Source organism: Clytia hemisphaerica, unplaced genomic scaffold, assembly GCF_902728285.1.
Source record: "Clytia hemisphaerica strain Z4C2 unplaced genomic scaffold, Clytia hemisphaerica genome assembly, whole genome shotgun sequence".
Lineage (NCBI taxonomy): Eukaryota > Metazoa > Cnidaria > Hydrozoa > Leptothecata > Clytiidae > Clytia > Clytia hemisphaerica.
Window position 1 is genome coordinate 81,110 of NW_027103286.1, and position 27,557 is coordinate 108,666.

The window sequence follows — 27,557 nt, forward strand, 5'->3', positions numbered from 1 at the left end:
ACACAAGAGCGAAAGGCTAAATGGCTAAAAGTGTCTTCAAAAATGAATGAGCTTTTTCTTGGTGATGAAATTTATGAAATCAGGACAGTCAAGGACAGATTAGGCAGATCGTTAAGCGTTCAAAAAGAAAAATAATGAATGCAGAGCTCAAGGGATCTGGGGTTGAGGTCGACTACAGCGAGAAAGATAATCTCCTCCAAGATCTCCTTGACTGAGAAAAGACATCCTTCGACATTAAAGAGCAAAGAGACGAAGAGACGAGAAAGATGAAAGAATCATAACAACAAGGCTTGGAAATGAGAAAGAGAGCTTTGGAATCTATGTCAGAGACGCAAGAAAGGTTGCAGAAACCAAAAAAAAGTTCGAAAGCAAAGGTCAGATAAAAAGAAGATCGACAGTAAAGGTATTGTTGACTGCATCAAGGAAAAATGGTCTTCCCATAAGATAGATAAGGAAAAGGAGCTTGCTTTGCGAATGAGGGAAGTTGCTTTAAGGGAAACAATAAGTGGGAGTTGGAAACTTTTGATAACATCAAAGCAAAAAACCATTGACACGCAAAAGGCCAGGTTTGCTCAACAAGAGAAGCATACATTGAAAGACTTCTGAAAGAAAAAGAATCATGGGGTTTTTTTATAGCATTTGAAACATTTTTCTTCAAGAAGTCTTTCACTGTATGCTTTTTGTGTTATATTGCAATCAGTGTGGAAAATTTTAAAAATAAGCAAGCGCCAAGTTGTCAACATAAATGCGCCGGAAAATTACAGTACGAGTGTAGAGACAAGCTCTGGTTCGAACAGTCTAGAATCCGCGCTCTTCTCCTAAGAAAAACCCTTTGCTTGGAGTCGAGTTACGGGTTTATGGAGAATTGGTATCGGCTTAAGAACTCCCAATGAGCCCCGGTTGTGTTAGTTTTAGTCAGACGGAGACGCCATTCTGTTTTCAGAGGAATTTTTCGATATCTCTACAGGAACTAGCAGTAAGTTTTATTTTCTTTGAATATGTTGTTAGGGGTTTTTGATTTCCCAGAGATCACAAACAAGCGAGGGGTCCCTTTAATACACCTTTTGACAGTGCAAGGTTTTTTGCTTTGATGCAATCGAATTTTTCCAATTCCCACTCTCTGTTTCCCTTAAGGTAATAATCCTCTCTAAGCATTTTCATAATCAAGCTAAAGTTAAAACCTCTAATTAATATCCTTTCCTGAATCTGATCTTATCATTTTAGAAAGCAAGCATTTTTGTTTGATTCACTTCAAGAATACCCTTCTTGTCAGCTTTTTCTATCCGATTTTTTGCCTATTACAAAGGGAGACTTTTTTGGTTTGACGAAATATGACGAAATGAATGAAATGATGAAAAAAAAATTATCCCCCTGGATATCCACCTTTTTGCTGATATCATACACCTTCCAGATTTTCGAAATCCTCAAAACTGGAAATGCTGATTTTTTCACGTGTACTAAAATTTCGTGTTTTAAAACTTTAAGCAAAGTGAACTAAAGATGTTTGAATATCCAGGAGTCTTCAATATTCATTATATATAAACAACTTCTACTTTTGGAACTAAAGAACTGCACACCAAAATAATGTTATTAGGCGAAAGTAAAGAAATGTAGTGTTTCCGGGATGCGGGTGAAGGAATAAAGCTCTCATGCGGCCGGCCGGAAATGCGGCAAGCCGTGAATACTAATGTATCAACTACTATTGAACGAAGCTTGATTTATAAGCGGGAATATCTAATCAAACGACGTTTGATAGCTTGAACAGTTAACTTGATTTTCTTTATCATTAACTATATAGATGAACCCATAGTCTACGGCCGGATCAGAAAATGGCTGCTTTTCAGAAACACTACATTTTTTTTATTTTCGCCTTATTATATAGCCTATACTAGACGTCACCCGCGTTTTTACGCAATTAACGTCTATTCCACCTTGCGACTTTTTCGAATGTTTTGAGCCCGGGTTTTCGGGCTCTAAACATTCGATTTTTTGACGCCACTTCTAACTTTCGAAGCTCCTGCAGTAGCAAAAAAATCGAATTTGCGTCAAAACACTTGAAAGGTTTCTATTTTCCAAAAATCGTCAAAGTGGAACTCGTTAAGAAACGAGATGAAAAATCCCGGTTTTTAGTGAGGTGCTTGCTACTTATTATAGAGCATCGTTATTTCTTCTACAGATTTCAATCCAAACAGTAAACAGGTTCCGGTAGAGCAGTGCATCAGAGGAACGGACAGAGCTTTGATTAGAAGTACATAAGCGCTACAAAATTCAGTAAGATTTATTTTTTAAACAAAACTCTTTCAATATGGCAAAAACATTGTGGCATGAGCAATATATTTTTCAATTAACCAACAACGAGCAATTATTTTATTTTTTGACGATATATTTCGATCTATTGATCATCTTCAGGTCTAAAATTCAATAAAAACAAGATTATAAAAATCTCCGATAAAATGTATATGTTCACATATCTACAGTAAAAACAACCATAAGCTTACAGAAAAAGTGAGAAATGAAAATGCTACTGCAAAAAAAATATAATATGTAATAAAATTGTTGCTACTAAGGAAAATCCCATGTGACAACAAACAATAAAAGAATAAAAAACTACAATTAAAACTTGACTACTAATGTACGGCTTCTATACTCGTCTTTTGTGTTCAGTTGAGGCTTTAATTGATTAATAAAAAGTGCCTCTAGTGTCATTAAATGGCTTGCCGAACGAGAACTACCTTTCAAAATGGCTACGTCATCCATTGTTAATGAGTGCTGGCATGACGTCATGTGAATGGTAACGGGTGCGTTTTTCCTACCGTGCTCCAAGACAAGACAAGACAAACCGCTATTTAATGTCAAGAATACCGTCCTATGTTACCAACTTGATTCGACACCTCCAAAGTATGTGTTAGAAACGCTCTCTCTCGGTCCTAAGAATTCGATTTTGGACAGATTTGATCAAAACGATATTCTTGCTGAACTCGATGGTTTGATAAACTATTGCAAAGAAAAGAACGTTGAAGACGCCATCATTACTGACATCAACATAAAAACACTGGCTTATATAAAGAAATGCAAGAAACAACATACAACCCGTAACTTATCCCTTACAAAACGTTACCTAAAAGAAAATAAACTGTTGGCGGTTCCTTTTGATAAAGGAGTAGGTATTTGTTTGATGAAGATCACCACTTACGACCAGAAAATAATGGACATATTGAGTTTGCCCCAATTTGAAAAGGTTATATCGACACGAAAGAACGCCAAAAACCCGGTTTTAAAGGAAGAGGAAAAGATATGTAAGTTGCTCGAAAAACTTAAAAGAGATAATGAAATTAGTGACGCTCTCTTTCTAAAACTAAAGCCGATAGGAAGTCAACCTCCACGATTATACGGACTGGCAAAAATACATAAGAACGGTATACCAATTCGACCAGTATTATCTATGCCAGGATCACCCTACTTCAACATTGCAAAACAAATAGCTGACTGGTTATCTGCTGTTCCAGAATGCAAAATCGACTCATCTACAAAAGAAATTGCTGACCAGTTAGCTGATATTGTCCTGGAAGATGACAAAGAGATGGTCAGTTTTGATGTTGTCTCATTATATACGAATGTTCCAGTCGACGAAGCCATTGAAGTTTGCGCAAACTTGCTCTACGACGGTACGCTAAAAAAACCACCTATTAATAAGAACACGTTTACGAAACTGCTAAATGTTTGTAGCAAGAATGTTATAATGTCAACAAATGATGGTCTATTCAGACAAATTGATGGGTTAGCAATGGGTAGTCCACCAGCCCCAATGTTAGCCAACGCTTGGATGAGTACCTTCGACGCAGCAATAAGTAACGATGCGGTACTTTACACTCGATATATGGACGATATACTACGAGATATAAATAAGAACGCTATCGACCAGAAACTTGAAGAGATAAATTCGCTACATCCGTCGCTGAAGTTTACCGTAGAAAGGGAAACAAACTGCTGTACAATCCCATTTCTTGATATGAAGATTACCCGCTCAGAGAATAAGTTAGAGTCGTCTTGGTATACAAAAGACACATACTGGTTTACTAATGAATTTTCACGCTCTCGCTCCATTAAAGTATAAAAAATCTGTTGTTATTGGAATGATTCATCGTATTTTCAGAGCATGTAGCTCTTACAAAACATTCCATGAGGGTTTAGAGCGTGCTAAAGTAATCCTTAACAGAAATCAATATCCCGAACCGCTAGTTGATTCTATCATACGAGATACTTTAAACAAATTGTTTGAAAAAGAAGAACCTCCTGTGGTGGAAGAAAATGAAGATGAAGAAGATGAGCCGAAAATGTTTTTTGTTGAATACAGGGGAAAATTATCTGAGGAATTGAAATATAACCTTGGAAAGTTGAAAGCCCCTTGTCGTGTCATATTTACTTTGAAAAAGTTAAAAACAGTGCTACCATCATTGAAGTCCTCCGTGGAAAAATCCTTAAAAAGTGGTGTAGTTTATAAAATTACCTGTCCACGATGTAATTCGTGCTATGTCGGCCAAACACGGCGACATCTTATCACCCGAATTAAGGAGCACGGTAGGAAAAACGCACCCGTTACCATTCACATGACGTCATGCCAGCACTCATTAACAATGGATGACGTAGCCATTTTGAAAGGTAGTTCTCGTTCGGCAAGCCATTTAATGACACTAGAGGCACTTTTTTATTAATCAATTAAAGCCTCAACTGAACACAAAAGACGAGTATAGAAGCCGTACATTAGTAGTCAAGTTTTAATTGTAGTTTTTTATTCTTTTATTGTTTGTTGTCACATGGGATTTTCCTTAGTAGCAACAATTTTATTACATATTATATTTTTTTTGCAGTAGCATTTTCATTTCTCACTTTTTCTGTAAGCTTATGGTTGTTTTTACTGTAGATATGTGAACATATACATTTTATCGGAGATTTTTATAATCTTGTTTTTATTGAATTTTAGACCTGAAGATGATCAATAGATCGAAATATATCGTCAAAAAATAAAATAATTGCTCGTTGTTGGTTAATTGAAAAATATAAAACTCTTTCACTTGCTTATACTATACTTTGAATTTACACCAACCCATTTTCAAGCCGAAATCGCCAAAAATGACGTATTTGTTCAATTTGATTCAAATAATTTTGTATAAAAACACTCTTTTTTCTATAGAAATATCATTCCCTTGAGAACGGACCGAGTCCGAAACATGTCGGGAAAAATCAAAATATAATAGCCACATTCTTTTTCACCGTCCATCATACTATACTTTGAATGTTAAGACCAACTTCTTTTCTAATGCTGATCATAGCACGATCCAAGAAGATCATTTTCTTTTGTTTTGCAAGACCCCTTCTTTTGCTTGGCGCAGTTCTTCGTGCACAAAATCGTTTTCCTTTAGTCCCACGTTAAAGATAAAATTCATTCAAGTCACAGTAAAGACATTAACTTAAAAATGCTCATTAACACTGTTAACACCCTACGGCAAATTTTCAATTTTGTTTTCCAAGTAGGTTTTCTTTGTCAGTTGACTCGAACAGGGAATCCAAGTAAGAGCATATTTTCCATTCATACTGAACGGTATAATCGTCTAATATAAAACAAGAAGCCGAAGCGGCATGAAGACCCAGTCAGCGACATAGCAATAGTCGAATGTTTGTTCGCAAAGTTGTAAGGCGCCGTTTCTTCCTAAATGAACTTGAATGGATAAAGCGCTGCCAATGAAAAACGTCTAACACCATTGGTGAAATATGACGATATCAATCTCGTCCATCATCAACCATTGGTTAAATGAATATGTGCGGGGGTTCTTGCTCATAAGTTACCATTGAAATTTAAAATGCGATCACCACTCTTGTAGATTGAAGCACCAGTTACTGGAAAAAATAAAATGAAGAGACAATCGGAAGATGGATGGATGGATTTTTTTTTCAATCAATTATTGCCCAAAGTTCCCAGCTGGCACACAACGTTGTTTCAACGTTTATTTAACGTTCACAACGTCCATATAACGTTAGATGAACGTTGAAACAACGTTGTGTGCCAGCTGGGTTAAGGTATCATGATTTGAATTAGCACTGAAGCCTGGATGATTACTACGCGGTCACTGAAATCTAAATAGTCTATAAATTTGATTTAAAATGACTTTATCAAAAAGAATTTGATCACCAGGAAAGATCTCGTTTAGTTTTCTGCGCTCGTGCATGATTGGTTTGCACCGAATGATTTTTCTGAAATTATCACCTCAGGTTTTTACAGAGATAAAAATACCTCAAAAAATTTGTCCCGTAAAATTTTGATAGTGATTTGATTCATAATGAAATATTCGATGTAACGTTTGGGTTTATTTACGAAATCCACTAAAATCCACGATGGAATGCTAAAATTCTTATGCTATTCTATTAGATGAGAATATTACGTTTTTCTGAAAATCTACCCAAAAAAATCCCAAAGTACGTACGTGAACTTGTTCAAAAAACTTACCAGTAAATACTCCATCATCACCAATAGCTACTGGTGATGTGATATTCATATCATCAAAACTCTTCATCTTGAATGTGGAAAGTGGTCCTGGTTTTTCATGCACATACTCACTCTCCTCGACCACTTCATACCTAAAACAGAATAACACAATAAATGGCGAAGTCTCCATAACTCGAAAACGCACTAGGAACACAAATTTCTAGTTGTGGATTAAGGTTTATCAAAATATTCAAAGAAACCTTTGGAAATTGGCTTGTTAAGAATCTTCAAAAATTTAACTTTCGCCAAAAAGTAAATGATCCGCAAAAGTTTCGCGGACAGTCTACGCCTAAAATACCTATTTCGATGTTGATTAACCAAATGATTTGTGTGTATTTTACAGAACCATTGGTCGTGGTTGCATTTGCCGTAGAAATAGTTGGTCCATGCTGCGAAAAATTCAATATACGTCACCATGGAAGAGAATGCTGTAGAGAAGAAGAAGAAGAAGTAAATTCATTCATTGCTCATGTGAAACGTAAGAATAACTTGAATTTGAAATGTTCTCTCCAAAACTCGAGCTCGCACCATGGGGAACCTGAATTTTGTTCGATTTATGAAATAATTTGAGTTTGAGAGACATGGTTATAAGGGTCGGTTACCTGAAGGAACCCGAATACTTGTCCGAGTTATGGAGACATTCAAGCTATAGAAGTTTAAGTTCTTCTGTGTTAATTAATATTTTGTTTCAATTTTTTTCTAAATTTGGAACTCCATGCGAGTTTTCTTTTTTTCACTGGACTTATCCTGGTTCTATGGACCGGTTATGATGAATTATTAGTTAATTGTAGGGTAGGCGGCACGCATCCCCTCTGATGTGTTTTGATATAGGGGACGCGTATCGTGTATAAAATTCCCGTCCGAGAGTTTTTGAGTTTTAGAAACTTGATTAGATTGATAAGTAAGTTTTATTATATAAGAGATCTTTAAATTTCATTAAATTTGAATTAAAATTTTGAATAACTAGAGGCTAATACAATCTTTAGATTTCTAAACCTTTTCAAGAAAATTGAAAAAGGTTATCCCAAATTTGGGGTAACTCTCGAACGGGAATTTTGTACACGATTAGCATCCCCTATATCAAAATATATCAGAGGTGATGTGTATGCATCCTAGATGTAGGGTAGGGTATATTTCACAAAACAATACGGCCCAGAATACTTTACTTTTTTTACCTGTCCACTTTTCTCCTTGACCGATTCCCCAAAAACAATTTGGTCTCGTTATCCTAAAAAGTAATAAGGATTATGCATTTTATTCCAAATTTTGACACACAACACGAATCAACAGTACCCTCAAACCCTGAAATTGAAGTAATAAGGATTATGCATTTTACTCCAAATTTTGACACACAACACGAATCAATAGTATCCTCAAACCCTGAAATTAAGGTCAATAATTTTTATATTGAAAATAAAGTTGAAAATTCCTTCAATGAAAGGCTTCAAACTTACAGATTTCGTTTCAAGTTGCATACAACCATAGTATGACCATATTCTGTGTTCACCACAAGCACACCTTTCAATATCATGTTTTCCATACCAGGCCATGCTAAAAGGAGTATAATACAGTATTATTACTAACCTCGTAGATAGCCTAGTAAGGCGCACTTTCTATTTCTAAATTTGGCGAGATTCAATTTTGGCAGAGAGAAATTTTGACCAAATTTCGTTTGCTCTGATTATGTAGTGTTACTTTTTAATTAAAATGTTCTGATGTTTCCAACGACGACTATGAACTCTTATTTTCTCGAATCTATCATTTGGATTCCCAAAACTATAGTGAATTTACCCCGGGGGGGGGTACTACCCTTGTCGACCGACGGGGGTGCTCTGCTGAGGTCCGAAAAATGGACCCTACGTGGGACTGAAATTCCAAAATTTTCTCAAATTGTCTACTTTTTCCCCAAATTTTCAAAAATAGGCACCCTAAGAGGGACTGATTTTTCTATTTTGGTGTTTTGGCGACCCTACCTGGGACTCGTGGAGGTTAAAAAAGGTACCCTGACCAGCGGAGCATCCACGTAACCCATCTTGCCCTAGTACCCCCCCCCCCCGGGAATTTACCAATAGAGATGAGAACTTTGTCTAGTTTTCAATGGTGGGATAGGGGTTGATTGATTCTTTAACAGATCGTTTTGATAGAGAGAGTTCTCGACTGGTTTGTGACGTGGGGTGTTTTGTTCTAATCCCAGCTGACAAACACAACGTTATTTCAACATTCATCTAACGTTGTATGAACGTTACTTTTGAACATTACATAAACGTTGAAACAACGTTGCATTCCAAGGAACATTATTTTTCTAAGTAAAATTATTTTTAACTATAAACCTGGTAATTTAATGAAATGGTCATCTTCATGGCGATTTGTGAACTCTTTAACGGTTTCCAAATCATCTCCCCATCCGTCACCAATAAGCAACACACCATCTGAATTTAAACCGACAACTGGGTATGCTTTAAGCGGTACACCACCTAGTTCAACTCGAACAATCCTCATCAAATTGTATGTTGTATCACGTGAGAAAATGTAAGTTCCGTCGCTATTGGTTTTTGTAGCGTCGATTTTGATTTGTCGAGGATCTTTATCATTGGATATTATAGGGTACCCTTAGACCAAAACAAAAAAGGTTATAAAGTAGAAATTAGGTTTTCAAATAATATATAGACAATGAAATATTTATGGAAAATAAGTTTTAACATTGTAATCGATTCGACCAATCGTTTCGTTCATATTCGATTAGCTTCGATCGGATTTGATTAAACGAACAGTTCATTGGAATAGATTTACCCAGCTAAAGTAAAGAGTTTTATCCGGACATTCTTCGTCCGAATTTAATTCAAAGTTTACCTTGGTGAGAATATAATAAACCACTTTCCATATCATGATGGAAATTGAATGCTTTGCAACCTTCAGTAGATTGTCTCATCAACTTGTCACTTATATTGTACCACCAACATTGACCTGTGATTGGATTCATGATTCGAAACGGTTCTGAAAAATAAACACAAGAAGTACAGTTGAAAAATATTTAAATTTTCACGACGCTTGACAGTTAATGAAATTGCTCGAATAAGTTGCTATTTTCATAAGATTTTAACCATAGATTTATAAAGCCCGAAGGGCTAGATGGCGTACTTTTGCTGAAATGTGTGCCGTGGTTAAGTAGGAAATATTACCTAGGACACGTGACATTACGATAGAATTTCAGCGCTCGACCAATCAGAAGCTTCGCGGGTTTTCGAAAACAATAGCAACAATATCTTTTCCGATATTCACTTTTTTTTTGCCTGCAATGGCTTAAAGCACGACATCTAGCCCTTCGAGCTTCATAAATCTATGGTTTTAACTACTTTTATCTTACCTGGATTCAGAATCTTTTCTTCCGTAACAACGTTCGCTTCAACAATCTTATTACCTCTCACAGACCTCTTACGAGTTGAATCATTGCACGAGTCATATTTACATAATGTCCATTGCTGGTAAGCACGTATTTTTACTCGCTCTGCTAGGTAGTTAGTGAAAATTTTGACATTGACTCGACATCTGAACTGAAAGTATCGATCACCCATGTTAGGATCAATATAATCAATCTGTTTTAAAGAGAAAAGCAGAAAATGAACCGTAAAAGTGTTCCAATTCTTTGAATGTCTTTTTCCCTAAAGATATTTTTTTATTATACCTAGGAGGCGCGTCTCTATGCTGATAAAGCAGACTTGACAAAGTAATTTTTCAAAATCTGTGTTCTTGCAGCACCGAAAAGGAAGACAGATGCTTTTTCTTTTGTTTGAAAATTCTGTGTAAGTAGGTAGTGGTAGGATAAATGATGTCTTTTAAAAGCAAGGTATTGCAGCTAAAAAATCGGTGGGTGTAGATGTAATAAACTGAAGATACTAAGCTTGAACAGCCCGATGCAACGAAGAGAAATTTAAATATCTTTATTTTTTTTTTATTTTAGTTCCCCGTAGGTAAAGAAATAAAACACCCCACAGCTCCAGTGGAACTTTTTCACACAGTCGGCATGTAAAATTCTATCAGAATTCCAATGGGGAATAGAAATTCTATTTTTCCAAGCTTAAGAATTCTAGTGGGTGCAATTTTTTAGATTGAATTTCACATAAGAACGAAATTTTGGCCAAATTTTCTAGTAGGTGGGGGGGGGGTCTAAGCGAGTCTGTGACACAGTGGTGTAAAAGTTTTTGAGCTAAATTACTCCCTGAGAACCATGGGAGGACTTTAGAGAGTGCGAATAAACCAAAGGAGCTTGGAAAACGGAAATAAGAAGGAAAATCTCTTTACTTGCATTGCAATATATGGGCCATATATGGATGTTTCGGACTGTTTTGAATTCTATTGTTTACAGTGTTCAAACAAAGACAAGACAAACCCTAAACTAGACTAACCCTTTCCAGAGGATTCTGAAACATTTTAATGCTTTAGTTACGAGCATGTTATCTTCGGAATGGGTTCAAGGCCAAATTCACAATTGCCATTATAGGAAAGGCGGGCAGCGGGTCATTGAGCTTAACTCTAAATGAATTTATTGTAAAATAGCTTTAGATAGATTGTTCCGCAAAATATGTATACTTTGAGCGTTCCGCAAAATAGTCATCAGCGTTTCGCTGAAAACCCTTTTACACGTGCGACTTATTCAGCTGTCTAAATTAAGTCTTCACAAGTCATTAGTTGGCCCAAGTTCCTTGGTTGACCGAATTGAAATTAAAGAATTAAAAGATAATTCCTTTATAAAAAACAAGTAAGAATAATTACCTTCAATATGATTTTCCGTTTCTCAATATCAATATCCCAAGATCCAGGTAAAAAGCTATTTGGTGAAGAACAATAACATGTTTCAGCATCTAAAGTAGGTGGTATCCAAAACTCTCCAACAACATCGGTAGCTTGTTTTTTGCCTTTTCTGTATTGGTAATTGAATTTGATAAGAACAAACGTGCTATAATGAATAAGAAAATAAAGTTCAAGCTATTTGTTTGTCTTTAAAGAAACCAGCGATTTTTTACTTTTCTAATGAAGCAATTTCGAACAAAGTACAAAAAATACAACTTTTAGGCACTAATCGTGGGAAACGCTCATTTATTTGACTGAAGGGAATCTAACCAAATAATAAAAAGCGATTTTTACGGCGAAAATATTTTTCTGGTCACTTTTTAGAGACCCTTGCCCTCTATCTTTCTGTCAAAAAAAAAAAAGATAATGAAGTAATTTTGCACAAAGTCAAAGTCCCTTGTAGGTAGTTTTCGGCCAAAATTTGCCGCTAAAATTTCTCACCCTGGCATTTTAAGTCCACTTTGGAAATCCACGTTCAAATTGAGCTGGTCTATACTTTGCGGTGTTGTGCTCTTAAAGAGCGCTGTCTGACGCATCCAAATTCTTCTTGATTCTTTTAAATTCGGTTTCATCAGCTGGTGTACTGTAGTTAAGTATCTGCTCCCTGTATTAGGCGAATCCGTCATCTAAACGATTGAGAGATTTTTTAGAAAAATAAATGGTATAACTCAGATATATGCTATGAAATACGTTACTTTCTCTTCTCTTAGGTTCCAAATAAACGCCTCCGCTTGTTAATTTTGCGAAGATTTTCCACGGGGGGAGCACCCCCCCCGCCGTTTATTAATCTTTAAGAATATTTTTCAGCTGTCAAAGAGAAGGCCCAATTTTTGCTCTAAATAGCCTGATTTTAATCCCCCCGTCTATCCGACCCCCCTCGTTTATTTGGAACCTAAGAGTACTCTAAATTTGACCTGCTTTATTATTTTGATAAATAGTACTTTTTCGAAAACCATTTATTCACCACAATGAACTTTGGCCTAAAATGAAAAATGTTAACTTTTTTGTTTTATTACCATTTACAACACTTGGATCAGAACCATAAAATGAGCGATTAAAGGGATTGAGTTCGAGTTTGCATTTATATCTGCGTTTATAAACTGCACGTTTTTTAATAGTCGAACGTTCGCAACGCACTGAGCTTAACTTCAGTGGCTTCCAATTATTCATAGGCCAAAATGTAGACCCCCAAATATTCACCCAAATTGTGCCAAGTTTCAGCCAAGTCCGACCATTTTTGAATCCTCTAGACTGCTACAAAGTTTTAGCTTCATTTTGGAGAAAAACTCGTCCCCAGGCCCCAACAATCATAATTTTTGAAAACTGAAAAAAAACACCCCCAGATATTCACGCAAGGAACAAGTGTGCAAAATTTCAGCCAAATTGGACTATTTTTGATGTCTCCAGGCTACCCCAAAGTTTTGGGACAAACACCCGATTTTTTAGGAAAATGGGCAAAAATGGTCACAAAAAAGAACAATTTATAAACATTTTTAGGCTTAAAACCCTAAAAGTTGAGAACATCCGAACATCCGAAGGCTTCAAAAATTTGGGATGTGTATAACTTACTTTAATCTTCACATCAAAAAGCAATTTTTTCTGTGAATCAGTGTCATCAACAGCGTTGATTAGAATCTTGTTCCCAATTTTTGCAGTGGCTCTATAATAACGATTCGTACCATATTCGATTTGTGGCTCCTCGCTTAATGTAATATCTTGTTCTTCCAACTTCACCACTTCCATCAACTGCAGATCTAAATTGAAACCAATCGATTGTTGATATACACACTTTTTCTTTTGTAAGTATACACTTTATAAGAATGTCCATGATGAAAATGGTCAAAAAATTAAGAATCCTAAGAATATTACCATCATGGAATTTAGCAACTGAACCTTAGAATGCCACTTTTAGAGCATTTTCAATTATAAATTGTCAATTACCCCCAAGTGAGGCTCACTCCTTTCACAAAAATGCTTGAGACGTATGTACTAAATGTTAAATCTAGTATGAATTAGAATCCTAACTTAAGAATGTACTGTAAGAATATTTTAGGATGATTTTCCCAAAAAAGTTAAGAATATCCATGATGAAATAGATTTACACCATCCTCATAAAAAAGCGTGTCTTTAAGTGTCCACCTATACCGGTTAAATTTATAACAGATAATCCATTCTACGCCTATCACGCTCTAAAAGAATATGTCGAATGTGATGATTTCACTTGGTTGTTTAGCCAAATCATTCAAAACCCTGTTGCCTTTTTCTCGAAAACGAAAACGAAAAATGAAAAACGAAAACGAAAAACGAAAGCGAAAAACGAAAAACGAAAAACGAAAATCGAAAACGAAAAGCGAAAACGAAAACGAAAACGAAAAGCGAAAAACGAAATCGAAAAACGAAAACGAAAAATAAAAAACGAAAAGCGAAAACGAAAAACGAAAAACGAAAAGCGAAAACGAAAAACGAAAAACGAAAATCGAAAAACGAAAAGCGAAAAGCGAAAGCGAAAGCGGCTGGTGTTAAAGGACATCATTTAACGTATCTCTTACTATTTGCTTACACAACATCTTTCGGCGCCGTGAGAGCACAGATTTTTAGAAATTCTTTCGTTTACAATATTCTGCTTTTTCAACATAGGGGATTTGCGCTTCCTTTCTATATCATACAAAAAAAAAATAACTCTAATGTGCGAATCTTGCTAAAGAATTACTATAGGGGGGTTCAGGGGGTACTCGATTCCGCAGCAATTCCGCCAATTTTTTCTCTGATTTTCCGTCAAACCGTCTGAAATCTACCGAAATTCCGCCACCGAAAATTCCTTTGAAATTCGCAAAACTTTTTGCTAAATTCCATTTTTCCTCACTAAAATTGTCTAAGTCGGGCTAAGTCGGCTCCTCCGCCAACCTACTATATCGTGAATGTGTTAAATTTGGGTCGACTGAAATCCATATTAGTGTTATACGATATTAGGGTATAATTACCTGGTCGTGGCCAATCATTTAAAGCTGGATCTTGCATCGTTGAAACGTACAGAGAATATTCGTGGTCAACATCCAACATAGTTGAATGAAGTTTGATTCCTACCGTCAATACTTTCTCCTCTGTTGGATCGAATGTCTTTGCTGATCTTCCAATTGCCATTCTGTTGTGTCTGACTACTGTTACAAAGAAAAAAATAATATCTTTATGTAAGATTTGTTAATTTTACATTATACAAGCTAATCCCGGGGGGGGGGGGCACTGACCTTGACGACCGACGGGGACGGGCCGCTGGAGTTTGAAAAGTGGACCCTGTCAAGTATGAATGTTTGGTAAATTTGGGACTCTGTCGGAAGGAAATTTGAAAAAGAATTCCTGCATTTTCACCCTGAAAAGTGGCAAAAATGACGAAATGTAGACAAAAGATTGAAAAATTTTCGAATTTCCACCCTGTGTCCAAAATAACCAAGAGACGACCCTGTCAGGTACGAATGTTTAGTAAATAAATAAATTAGTTTAGTAAATTAGTAAATTTGAGACCCTGTCAGATACCTTCAAAGCCTTAAAAAGGGACCCTGACCAGCGGCACGTTTCCGTTGCCAATTTTGCCTGAGTACCGCCCCCGGGTTCAAATCACTGCATAACCTAGATATTCAGAATTCCTCCCAGATCTTACAAGATGTATGTGCGAGGGTGAAAAAATCACGTACACCTTTTTGAAAAATAAAAAAGAAATCAAAAATAAAAAAGAAATCAAAAAGAAATCAAAAAATTAAAAAGAAATCAAAAAGAAATCAGAAATCAAGAGGAAATCAAAAAGAAATCAAAAATCAAAAAGAAATCAAAAAAAAATCAAAAATCAAAAAGAAATCAAAATCTCGTACACCTAATTTTTAGTGATTTACCCCTCGTGTATGTGTATCCCAAAATCGGAAGAAGAGCGCAAGAGAAGTACACAGAAGTTAAGAACTCGGCGACCCTGCATTGGGGTAAGGTTCCAAGGGGGTAAGGTTTGATGTGTGGCGGAATTCCATAGGGAGATACAAAAATCTGTCAAAAATAACTGGAATTCCATGGGGGTAGCCTTTTAAATCCTACTAAAATTCAGAATTCCAGAGGGGTTTAAACCTGAAATTGTCTGGAATTCCAGAGGGTTACAGCATTTCCAGCCACAAAATGATGGACCTCCTCAACAGGGGGTATACGGTTTTTGGACCTACCCCGGTGGAGGTCCTATAAATTAACCTGTGTTTGTTCGTCCGTCCGTTCGTCCGTCCGTTCGTTCGTCTGTTACCAACTTTTCTCAGGATTGAATCATAGAAATCTTTTGATTTTTGGTGCAAAGGTGCAAAATGGTGGTGGCCAAAATGTGACGGAGCCCGATTTTCGAAAAAAAAAATTTTTGGGTAAATTTGGGCCAAAAAACGGCTAAAAAACGGGTTTTTTGGACTTTGTGAAAAATTGGATCATTAATTTTTTCTGATTTTTTGCATGAAAGTAGGGTACCATCATAGGTAAAAGATGGCTCAAGCAGAATTTTGCAAAAAAATTTTGTTGGCTTAAAAAACGCATGTTTATCTATAAGAATGACTATTAATAAGCATACATCAATGTTCTTAGTCAAATTACTCAATTTCTTTATGAGATAGATGTTTTTTTTGTTCATGAGGGCTTACTTTTAGAGTATGTGTGTTTAGACATGAAATTTTGGTTGCTTAGCGTGTTTTTATAGAAGAACTGGCCAAATTCTATATTTTTTTTATAAGCATATTATCAATTACTTAGGTATTAGCTTTTCTCGAGATTGGCTCTTTCATTGTTTATGATTTTTTGCACAAAGATGCATAACTATAAACCCTCGAATGTGAAGGAGCCCGATTTTCGAAAAAAAACTGTTTTTGGGCAAATTTAGGCCAAAAAACGGCTAAAAAAGGGTTTTTTGGACTTTGTGAAATATTGGATCATTGTTTTTTTCTGATTTTTTTGCATGAAAGTAGGTAAAAGATGGCTCAAGCAGATTTTTGTAAAAAATGTAAAAAAAAATTTTTCAGCTCAAAAAACGCATCTTTATTTATAAGTATCACTATTAATAAGCATACATCAATGTTCTTAGCCAAATTATTACTCAATTTCTGATGATGTGTAGATGTTTTTTTTGCTCACGAAGTCTTCAATATGAAAGATTATTTCAAGAGCATGAAATTTTGGTTTCTAAACGTTTTTTTTATAAGAAACAAACGACTAATTTTAATAGATCGTCACTATTTGTGTTGTGAATGATTGTTTAACGGTAATGCTCACGTAGATATCAATTATATTTGTTAAATTTATAACCAGGTAGGTCCATAAAAGTATCACTTGTTTTCTTGAAAATCCCATTTGGAAAGATCTAGAAAGTCAGTAAACTAAAAACATAAAAGCATTGTACAATGCTGGATAAAAGGTTTGTAGACTTCTGCAATATTTGCAAAATACTTCAATATCGATCAAAAACAAGTCCCCAAGAAGTTCTGGGTGCTTTCCAAACCCAGTCTTTCAAAGTCACTCACTGCAGTCTAACCACAGGGGCTTGATTAACTGGCTTACACCAGTATCAAAACGCTGATTTTTTGCGCGTGGTGCCCTCAAAAGCAATTCAATAGCAATGCAACGACTTCAAAAGTGTGTTTCTTAACTTCCATCCCCTTTCAGACACATAGAAGAGTCATTTTGCTCTATTTCTCATCATTTTTCACTGAAATTTCATTTGTCTACAACCTTTTGTCCAGCATTGTATCCATGTTAAGCAAGGTCGTCAAGTTTAAAATCTAAAGGGCTAGGGTGAGTTTTCCTCGGATGGGAATTAAGCCATTTACTTCTCATCCAAAACGCGTGTCTTAACGTGGCTATTCACACAGGCCGGGTTAAAAGTAAAACCTACCGCAAAATTTTGAAATGTACCACGTGAAAACAAAGAAAGAGTCTAGAAAAAATAAAGTCTAGCCCTTCAAGCTTTAAACTCGATAAGCACGACTAAATAGCTCACACATGGTACCCTACCATGTGTATCAAGTTTTAATCAAACCTTTTCCATTGATAGGAATGATTTAAATCGTCCAAATCTAAATGTCTTAATTGCATTCACTTAAAACGGTTGCACTTTTTCCCCGGGGGGGGGGGGGCACTGGGTTTGCGGACTGACGGTATGTGCGGGCCAAAAATTGGCTTTTAAAATTGCACCCTTACAGTGCAGGCGGCAAAAAACCCACCCTTACAGTGCATTTCGGATGCCTTGAAAAATACACCCTTAGTGCCCGCACATACCCGTCAGTCATTTTGCTTGGCTGCCCCCCCCCCCGGGACTTTTTCGAGTTATTACTGAGTTTATGTATTGGAGGATATCGAGGGTGACGGTGAGTAAAATCAAAACAAAGTCGATGGTTAATGTACGGCTCTATATCGATTTTACTCACCTAAACAGACGACGATATTGGGCTTTTTCAGAAATAGTCCGTGCCCCCTGTTGAAGAAATCGGATATCCAGGGGGTTAACGATTTTTGTGCAAAAGTAGATATCCAGGGGGGTTGAATATCTACAAGGGCCCCCTACAAGGGAGCGAATATCCATGGGGTAATATGTCTTTTTAAGTAAAAAATACGATATCCAGGGGTAAGCATCTTTATAAGAGAGGATATCCAGGAGGTTGAGCATATTTTTATCCAGGGGGGCTCGATACTTCGAAAAATCAATATCCTCAACAGTGGGGTAAATGTTTTTTCTGGGAAAGCCTATTTCGGTGTTTTTACCGTCGTCGAGCAAAGTAGACGGTGATTTTGGAGACATGTCAACTTTGCTTTATACCGCCTCCCCCGATTTATCTCATATACATAAACTCGCTATTCCCTCAAGAGCCGCTGCATCTGCATGACGCAAAAACAGATTACATTGAATACACCTTTTTACCTATAGCTGCTTCGTATAAAAAGTCACCAAAATTTCGAGTAAACAAACCATCTCATTGGCTAAAAGCAAAAACATAAACAAAATAATTTCCAGAGTAAGAACACAGAAAGCACATTTTTCTCATACTCTGCACATTTTTTTGCTTATGTTTTTGCTTTTAGCCAATGGGATGGTTTGTTTACTTCGAAATTTTGGTGACTATTTATACGAAAAGGCTAACCGGAAAAAGGTGTATTGAACTTACAGCTGTTCCAGCATGGTTTATCCTGCCAATCTACCGCAGTCTCCGCACCACATTCAGAATTTGTTGTCTGAAATCTTGGTGGAAAGCCACACGTCCTCTTGTACCGACCGAAGATAGACCGTTTTCTTCTGTACAGACAATTCTGGGTGTCCGAATACCATGGAGTCCAGAACGCCTTTACTGAAATAGATAAGAAAATTCATCGTTATAACGCTAACTACTGTACTTGCGGCTAAACAATCTAACAGTTTTCTCAACAATCAACCGTTACAAAATAGCAAAATTCTATACTTCTGCAATACAGCCCCACTTTTGAATGAAGTTAAAACTAAGCTGTGGCATATTTTGGGACGGTTTGCTGTTTCAATAGTTTTCATGAGCAGCAAGTTTAATTTATATCTCAAAATATTTGGAAATTCATATTCTCACAGGAAATGTTTTCATTTGATTATGGCGTTAACTTAGATTGTTAGCTGTAAGCACGTCGGTAGTCGTTGGGGAAAAGATCACTAAAAGGGGAATAATTTAGGAATTGGGACAATTTTAAAACGGTAATAAAACTGACGTCAAACCGTTCAGAAATATTAAAGATGGAGTGTGCTGGAATGAAAAAGGCGGTATCCGTATGGTTCAGGGAACGGTCTGTGGTACCACAATAATCAGAAAATAAACCTTATCGGAGAGGATACAATAGAATTCCCTCGCCGAATTCCTAAGAGATTTCTATTGGATTACACTCGAAACAATCCCATGTGATGAATCCTTGGTTAAACCTCTTATGAAAGTTTATCAATTTTCCCTAGATTCTTGTGTTTTTCCATCGAATTGGAAAAAAGCAAATGTTGTCCCTGTTTATAAAAACAAAGGGGACAAGAGTGTGTTAAAAAACTACCGGCCAGTATCTCTTCTACCTATTTTTGGTAAAATCTTTGAAAAATGCATCTTTGACTCTGTTTACACCTATTTTGAAAACAACAATCTCTTTACTAATTCCCAGTCTGGTTTCCGCAAGGGTGACTCTTGTGTGTCCCAGCTTTTGTCCATAACGCACGACATCCTGGTAGGTTTCGATTCAAATCCACCTCTAGATACTCGTGGAGTATTTCTTGATATTTCCAAAGCCTTTGACAGAGTTTGGCATGATGGGCTGATTTTCAAACTTAAGTCATATGGTGTGTCCGGGCCCCTTCTCTCATTACTTCAAAATTTTCTCTCAGGTAGGTTGCAGCGGGTGGTTCTTGATGGCCAAGCTTCCAATTGGACGGAGGTCTTGGCCGGTGTACCTCAAGGCTCTATTCTAGGACCGCTCTTCTTTCTGATATATATTAACGACCTCCCTGAAGGAATTATTTCCATGATCAAAATTTTTGCTGATGACTCGTCAATATTCTCCCTTATCCTTGATCATATTCGCTGTTCAAACGAATTGAACAGTGACATGCAGAAGGTTAGTGAGTGGGCTCATCAATGGAAAATGACCTTCAACCCTGATCCTTCTAAACAGGCTGTTGAAGTGTACTTCACTCGGAGGATAAATCTACCTGATCTTCCAGAAATTTATTTTAACAACGCAGCCATTGCTCGACAAGATCATCAAAAACATCTTGGTCTCATTCTTGATCATGAGCTGGCTTTTGACCGTCATCTTGATGAAAAAATTAAAAAAGCCAATCAAGGTATTGGTCTTATTTGTCGGCTTCGTGCATTCCTACCTAGGGATTCACTAGTCACGATATTTAAAACCCATATTAGACCACATCTAGATTATGGAGATGTCGTGTATGATCGTCCAGGTAATTCCACTTTTTCTGAAAAACTAGAATCAGTTCAATATGATGCTTGTCTTGCAATAACTGGATGTTTCAGAGGAACATCCAGAGAAAAAATTTATCTTGAGTTAGGTCTTGAAAGCCTGTCGGACAGGCGACTAAGTCGAAGACTAATTTACTTTTATAAAATAATCAATGGCTTTGCACCTGCTTATCTCTCAAATGTTCTTCCTCCCCAAAGAGGGGAGGAGGAACGTAGGGCAGGGCGGAGGATACAACCACCATTTGAGGCACCATTTTGTAGGACTGAACGTTACCGTGCCTCCTTTTTTCCCTTTTGCATCAATGAATGGAATAACCTGGGCGAAAATATACGAAATCTTCCTACTATTTCATTATTCAAACAAGCGATTCTTAAATTTTTAAGACCTTGCGCTAACTCAGTTTTCAGGGCTAGTGACAACGATGGCGTGGTTCTACTTAACCGATTAAGGGTTGGTTTCAGTCATCTTCGGGACCACAAATTTAGACATAGCTTTGCAGACACAATCGACCCATTCTGCAACTGTCGAAGTAATTCTGTTGAAACGACACAACATTTCCTGATGCATTGCTCTGATTACTCCAATAACAGACTTGTTATGTTCGACAGCCTTCTTCAACTTGACATAACCTTGTTTCCATTTAATCCCAAAACATTGTGTAGAATACTTCTTTATGGCGACCCCGATTTTAGCAATATCCAAAATCATGATATATTGAGTATAACGATAAAATTTATCTGTGATACAAGCCGTTTTGGGGGACCGTTATTTTAGTCTTACTCCAACTGCTCTCCTAGCTCTTTTAGTTTTTGTTTTTCATTTCTGTTAGTATTTATCCTCTGTAGTTTGTTTTTTTCTTCCATCTATTAGTTCATTTAATAGTTTATTGTTAGTTTAGTTTGGGTTCCTACCTCCTGGCGGTATGATCTGGTGGTCCTTTTGCGGGAGGCTAGGAACCTTTAGTTTTGTACTATTTGTTCGTGTTACATATATATAGATAAAAAAAAAAAAAAAAAAAAAAACAATCCCACAATACATCGCTTTTTTAGAAAAATCAAAAACTCCGAGGTCTATAGTTCATGATTCCGTTAGGGTTCTGCTCACCCTTTAACAAAAAAATTCCTTATAGGAAGTATCGAGGTTTGGGGATCAGACTATAATCTGGCACTAATACAACACAAACAATATATTGCACATTAAGACCATGTTTAGACGTTACGGTTCTGTAACTTAAAACACACGATAGGTACGTTACTGATAAGAAGTGCTCATACTGATTTCAGAACGTTTCAGAGTAATGAAACGGTGCAGTTCCGTTCCGATGTAAATATTACCGGGTTTATGTATCGGATGATATCGAGGGTGACGGTAAGTGAAATCGATACAACACAAAGTCGATAGTTGATGTACCGCTCTATATCGCCTTTGCTCACCTAAACAGACGACGGTATCTTGGTCTTCTTACCGTCGTCGAGCAAAGTGAACGGTGATTTCGGTCCTATGTCAGCTTTGCTTTGTACCGCCCCCCTCGATTTATCTCGAATACATAAACTCGCTAGTGGAGAGAAACCGTTTCGACCTGTTTTGCTTTACAGCGTCTTCTTTTTTTGACGTTTCGAGTTTTGACGTTCACATAGGTCGCAAAAATCAGAAAAAGTTTAATCAATCTCTCTAAAGCTAAGGCTACACTGATAGTTTTTTCAGGCGGCTGCAATGCAATTAGCGTTGCGTTGCAAGCGCGCAAGAAATTGCAAAATGTAGCACGTCAATTTTTTCTGCAATTGCTCTGCAACGCAATAAAAATATTGCAGAACAAATTGCAAGTGTCTGCAACAAAATCAGTTTGAACTGATTTTGTTGCAGAAGAATGCTGCAATTTCTTTGACGATGTATCTGACAATCTTATTACGTCATTCGAACGTCGGACCTTCGAAAATCGAATGTTTTGTAATTCGAATGTTTTGTAGTTCGAATGTTTTGTAATTCGAATGTTTTGTAATTCGAATGTTTTTTGACATTTTTCCTGGTTCCTTTTTTTAGATGGCTAGACAGCAACAATTTTCAGGCGGCTGCAATGCAACAATTGCATTGCAGCCGCCTGAAAGAACTATCAGTGTAGCCTTAGCTTAAGGGTCGGAAGATTCACGATTTTTAGGAATTTTTTTTGAAAACGTCTCTCTAAGGGTAGGGAATCTTACAAAAATCGAAGGAGCCTCTCTTAAGAGTCACCTTTTCTGCAAAAATCAATCTTTTTGGGTTCCATGTTTCATTTTTTATATAGTGTTTATGACAAGTACTTTAATCGGATTAAATATTAAATTTCGCGAAGCAAAAAAATTGCGAGTCAGAGTCTTGAAAAATTTCGCGTAGATTTAATTTCGCGAATGAGCCTGAAAATAGATAAAAATGACCATTTTTTAGCTACAAATGAAGAATTTTGACTGGTTCCTTTACGAAAAATGCGATTTCAAAAATTTCAGTTGACAAAACAAAAACTGTTTCGTTTACAATACACCGTAACGTCTGAACATAGTTTAAACATGAGGAAGACTTACTTGTCCCGGAGTCGCCGAAGCTTGACATTTTGCAATAAATTGCATTTACTTTGTCAGTTAGAGCTATACCAGTCTTTACGCAGAAGCATTTCCCTTTGTCCGCTTCTTCAAATTGCCACATCCATATCATGCCATAACGGTAAGATGAAGGTGATATACTATTGCAACTATGAGCGCATTCTTTGTAGGTCGTTGAGCTGGAAGCTAATTTTGTACTGCCACTACTAAAGCCCTTGTATCGTTGAGGTTGGTAACAATCTAAATGATATTTAATTTACAGTGAAAATAAAAAAATGTCCAAAATATCGCGCCCGGTGGAAAATTATCCTCCAAGTTTTGTCCACGCTGAAATTAATCAAATAAACAAATCCTCGCTGCAAAATATTATGCTATTTTCCCCATCCCAACTGAATTTTCTGACTTGAAAACAGTGGAATTGAAATCCCCAGCCATATAAAATATGGGAATAACAATCCCCATCGAGTTTCAGTCCGTTATTTTGATACCAAATAGCTGAAAAAAAATCCTACTGGGTCTGTGAGAAAGGGGTGTAATTATATGTACACAAATATCGAAGAAATTTCTTTCTTCCTCAGTTTTTCATCTTCATTTTCCAATTTTAAGATTAATGAACTTTATAATGTCGGATATTTCGCCCGGATTTACATAAAATGATTGCAACTAACACTACTAAAATATTTTACATTGTCCGAAAATTATTGATGTGTCTACTTACTTGAGTTATGACTTCCTTGAATTGGAACAATTTTGATGGTAATAACCTAAATAATGAACCGTAAATATGTCTATCAAATGTCTAGCAAATAAACTTTAGTATATCGGATCAGTGGTAGTGGTATAGTGGTTATCGTGCTTGACTTCTGTCCGGGAAGCCCGAGTTCGATACCCACCGTGCCACTACGATTCACTTGGAAAGTGAATGCTCCTTCGCCCGGGTCAACCCATGCCATGTGTAGGGAATTGGGTACCATAACTCTGATAGAAGAGTATGGGTAGATATTCCAGACATTGCGGTGTGCTGAGACACTTGGAGATTCTACACCTGCGGGTACATCCGTACTCCCGTGTAGTTCGAGTGTCGTGGTATACACCATGGATCGGCAGCTCGCATCTGCAGGGTTGCAATGTCTGCTTGCGCTGTGATTCCTACTCCATCGTGGGTAGGACCCATTCCGATGCATCAGAGGGCATATCTATCTATATCGGATCAGTTTAATCGTAGTTATAATCTCTTAAAAATGCTAGAGTTGTTGCTAGACTATCATTTTTGAGTCTAGTGAAATAGACTAAAATGGCGAGGGTCGAAACCAAATTGGACTAAAAGTCCAATTATCTAAAAGGCTACTATGGGTTGAAAAATATAATTTAGAAGAAAAACCAACACGAGTACGGTAACAAATTTTGAAATAGGGACATAGTCTCATCCGCCATTTTTTACTATCTAAAAAAACAACCAAAACCTTGCAGACTATTTACGTTCCATATGGCAAAAAAAAGATCCATCATCTGGTCCATCAAAATGCCTTAAAAGCCTAAGGGGTGGGGGGGGGGCACTCAAGGTAAATAACCTTTCGTACGCACGGCTCTTAAGGGTACGTTTTCAAGATTATAAAAATGCACTGTAAGGGGCAAAACGAGTCAAAGTGCACTTTACGAATGTAATAAAAAGTTAGCAAAACCAGGCTTGCTAGGCAAAAATTTGGAAGATCTAAATTTTCAAGAAAATGCATCAATCTTTTACCCAAATTTACACAAATTTTACTACATTTTGGGTCGCATTCGGTCGTTTTTGAATCAAGTGCTTCCACCGGGTTAACATCAACACAAAGTAATACACATGTCATACATTTACTTACCAATAAGAATGAAAAAGAAATTTTCATCTTTCAAAGCTAACCACAAAGTTCAATTAATATTGATTTTTAGCTTGTATAAGTAATTGGTTCGGTAGAACTGTAGATACAAGGTACCGCGATCTCAAACCATCTAATTCTTAAGAACAATTTTTTTTTTTTCACTTTCCTGGATATATATTTAACTCAGTTCATCTCTTCCCAATTCAGTTCTTCCACTGTCCCTGAGTTAAAAAAACAACAAAAAAACACAGTAATATTCATTCGTGACAAGAAGTACTCTCTTTAAATTGAAGAAAAGTATATATATATAATCATGAATGCATATCCCAGGGTTGTGTTATTAATAAAAGTCCGAAAGTGACAAACTTTTCGTTTCGATGGATTCAGTCTTGTAAAGATGGAATTCTATTCAAACTTCATCAAAATTCTGTCTGAAATAGAATAATCTTGAAACTTTAAATACACATTTTCTTTTTTAATAAGGAACACGTTTATAAGGAACTCGAGGCTGAAAATGGTCCAAAAAATAAGGAATTGTTAATAAGGAACTGTTCAGGCTGAGAAGAAGAAAACAAGTTTTAAGGAACAGTGACAGATGGTTATCCAAACTTAGCAGCTATGTAAATAAGGAACTCGATAAGGAACTTTGAGGCTGAAATTCTCTGTAAAAATAAGGAACTCCAGGCTTAGTACAGAATAATTTTTTGACATTGAGAATAAATATTTATTCGAAAAAAAGGAACAAAACAGATGTTTTTATGTTGATATTACCATACCAACACACTTTTTTATAAGAACGATTAAAATTTGGCTCAGGCTGGGCTGTTCTTATTTTTTGAAATTTTCAGGTTTAAATGTTCCTACGATGTTCTCAACACGCTTTAGTTTCTATACTTAAAAGACTCAAATTCCGTTAAAATCAGTACTTTCTAAGTAATTTCTAAAATAAAGGGGTTAGGATTGCTCTTAATTTGTTCTTAGGTTTTTGCCAATTTTTTTTGTCTTGTGTTCTTATAAAATTGTTATTACAAAAAGCATGTACCTATTTTGGAGTATCATGTTATGATTTATTTTTACCCGAAACCACATGACCAAAACCAGAATACCTGCAAATGTCGAAACAAAACCACTTGTCCCCTTGACCAGAACTGCCAAGCAGCCAGCCACTTTTACGAAGCGACGCTAAAGACGAACAACACCGAAAAGATTGTCGGATTGTGTGAAACTGCTTTCAAGAAACGTTTCGAAACACACAAGCTATTGCTAACTAACAAGAACTATAGAAGCAGCACAACCCTTTCAACAGAGTTCTAGAAAACTAAGGAGAAAAATGAAAACCCGACAGTTAGCTAGAGAATAGTGTGTCACAAGAAAGCTTATACCCCAGAAATAAACAACTGCTTATTATGTTTACAGGAGGAATTCGAGATTGCTATCTATCCGGGTCGGAACTTATATTAAACAAGCGAACTGAAATCATCGCCAAATGCCGTCACAGACGGAAATTTCTCCTCGAGACTTTCGAATAATTCCTATTTTGAATTGACGTCAGAAAATATTTTTGAAGACATTAAATTGTAGATTTTTATAGAAGATTTATTTCAATGAAGATTGCCATTCTGGACGGGATGAAACCACTGACCTTTATATAACCCTGGACAAAGCTTTTTAATCCCAGCCAAGCAAAATCTTTGATCGGAGTTTTTTGAAAATTGGTACCCTAATGTCGGCACTACTCGATAGCGGTGTAAATGCATCGAGAGAGCTAGGTCTACTTTCCCTCAAATTCTTTTGATGATGTAGCGGCGTTAGACGTTAATTTTTAGCACCAATTCTAAAAAAACTCCAATCAAAGATGGCAGATGTTGCTTGGTCCAGGGTTATATAAAGGTCAGTGGATGAAACTTTGAGTATGAAATTAAACTAAATCGTTTTCTTTACTCAAACTCAAATTGTATACATCAGATTATGAAAAATACACGGGGTCTGCTGTTCTCCATAACTGTCTATTAATCCTAGGCTTCGGAAATAAAAAATGCTGAAAACAATATTTTTAGACTTTATTGGGCCGATTTTTTTTTTTTTTAATTTCGGCATAATTTTTGATCTAATAGATGAAGTTTGGTATGTAAATGCCCATCAGGATATCTTTCCTCTGCACACCCCCTTTCTCACAGACCCACAGGGACCCCTTCCCATTGGAAAAATTGGCCAAAATATCGTCTTCGGTGGAAAATTATCCTCCAATTTTAGTACCCATTGAAAATAATCAAATAAACCAATCCTCACTGAAAATAATGGGCTATTTTTCCTATCCCCACTGGATTTTCTGACTTGAAAACTAAAGAATTCAAATACCTAGCCATAAAATATGTGGAAATAATAAATCCCCATCGAGTTTTAGTCCGTTATTTTTATCTCCACTGAATGAAAGAATCCTACCGGGTTGCGGGTCTGTGAGAGGGGGTGTCTCTCTCCATTGAAAGAGGTTTAGTTTGTAAACAAACACTGCAAGTGTGTCAATCAGCTTACACAGGTGGTCTTTTTCCGCATGGAATGACATCAAGAAGACTGACTGTTCCTTTTCGTAAATTATTTACCATGATATTAACCGGACCTGTGGAGACCATACAGCAACAATGTCAGTTATCCAAGATTTTGTTTGAAGGCCGAACCAGTTAAATAACAAGTCACAAATGTTAACGTAGGTCGGAGTCAGAGGAAGAATATTTTGCAGATAACTCATTCAAAAAATTC

The 27,557-nt window shown here is 36.5% G+C and overlaps 2 protein-coding genes across 3 annotated transcripts; one reads left to right on the plus strand and one right to left on the minus strand.

Annotated features, from left to right (window-relative positions):
• The first annotated feature begins 2,788 nt into the window (after window positions 1-2,788).
• Window positions 2,789-4,114, plus strand: LOC136808136 (uncharacterized). The gene has a single exon (XM_067064681.1). The coding sequence runs from the start codon at window positions 2,789-2,791 to the stop codon at window positions 4,112-4,114; it is 1,326 nt and encodes a 441-aa protein (XP_066920782.1).
• A 1,454-nt stretch (window positions 4,115-5,568) lies between these two features.
• Window positions 5,569-24,870, minus strand: LOC136805890 (uncharacterized). Of its 2 annotated transcripts, XM_067062464.1 has the most exons (16): window positions 24,801-24,870; window positions 23,660-23,705; window positions 22,924-23,181; window positions 18,556-18,735; window positions 14,371-14,547; window positions 12,959-13,143; window positions 11,831-12,015; window positions 11,312-11,495; window positions 9,906-10,134; window positions 9,392-9,535; window positions 8,872-9,150; window positions 7,996-8,092; window positions 7,717-7,769; window positions 6,840-6,969; window positions 6,503-6,633; window positions 5,569-5,895 (listed from the first exon to the last, which is right to left on the minus strand). In XM_067062464.1, exons 1-16 carry the CDS (start codon window positions 24,825-24,827, stop codon window positions 5,834-5,836), a joined length of 2,367 nt encoding a protein of 788 aa, XP_066918565.1. In that variant the 5' UTR covers window positions 24,828-24,870; the 3' UTR covers window positions 5,569-5,833. The 2 variants fall into 2 exon arrangements, with proteins under 2 accessions (XP_066918565.1, XP_066918574.1); XM_067062473.1 differs by lacking the exons at window positions 18,556-18,735; window positions 22,924-23,181 and having other exon boundaries at window positions 5,572-5,895.
• Window positions 24,871-27,557: the final 2,687 nt, after the last annotated feature.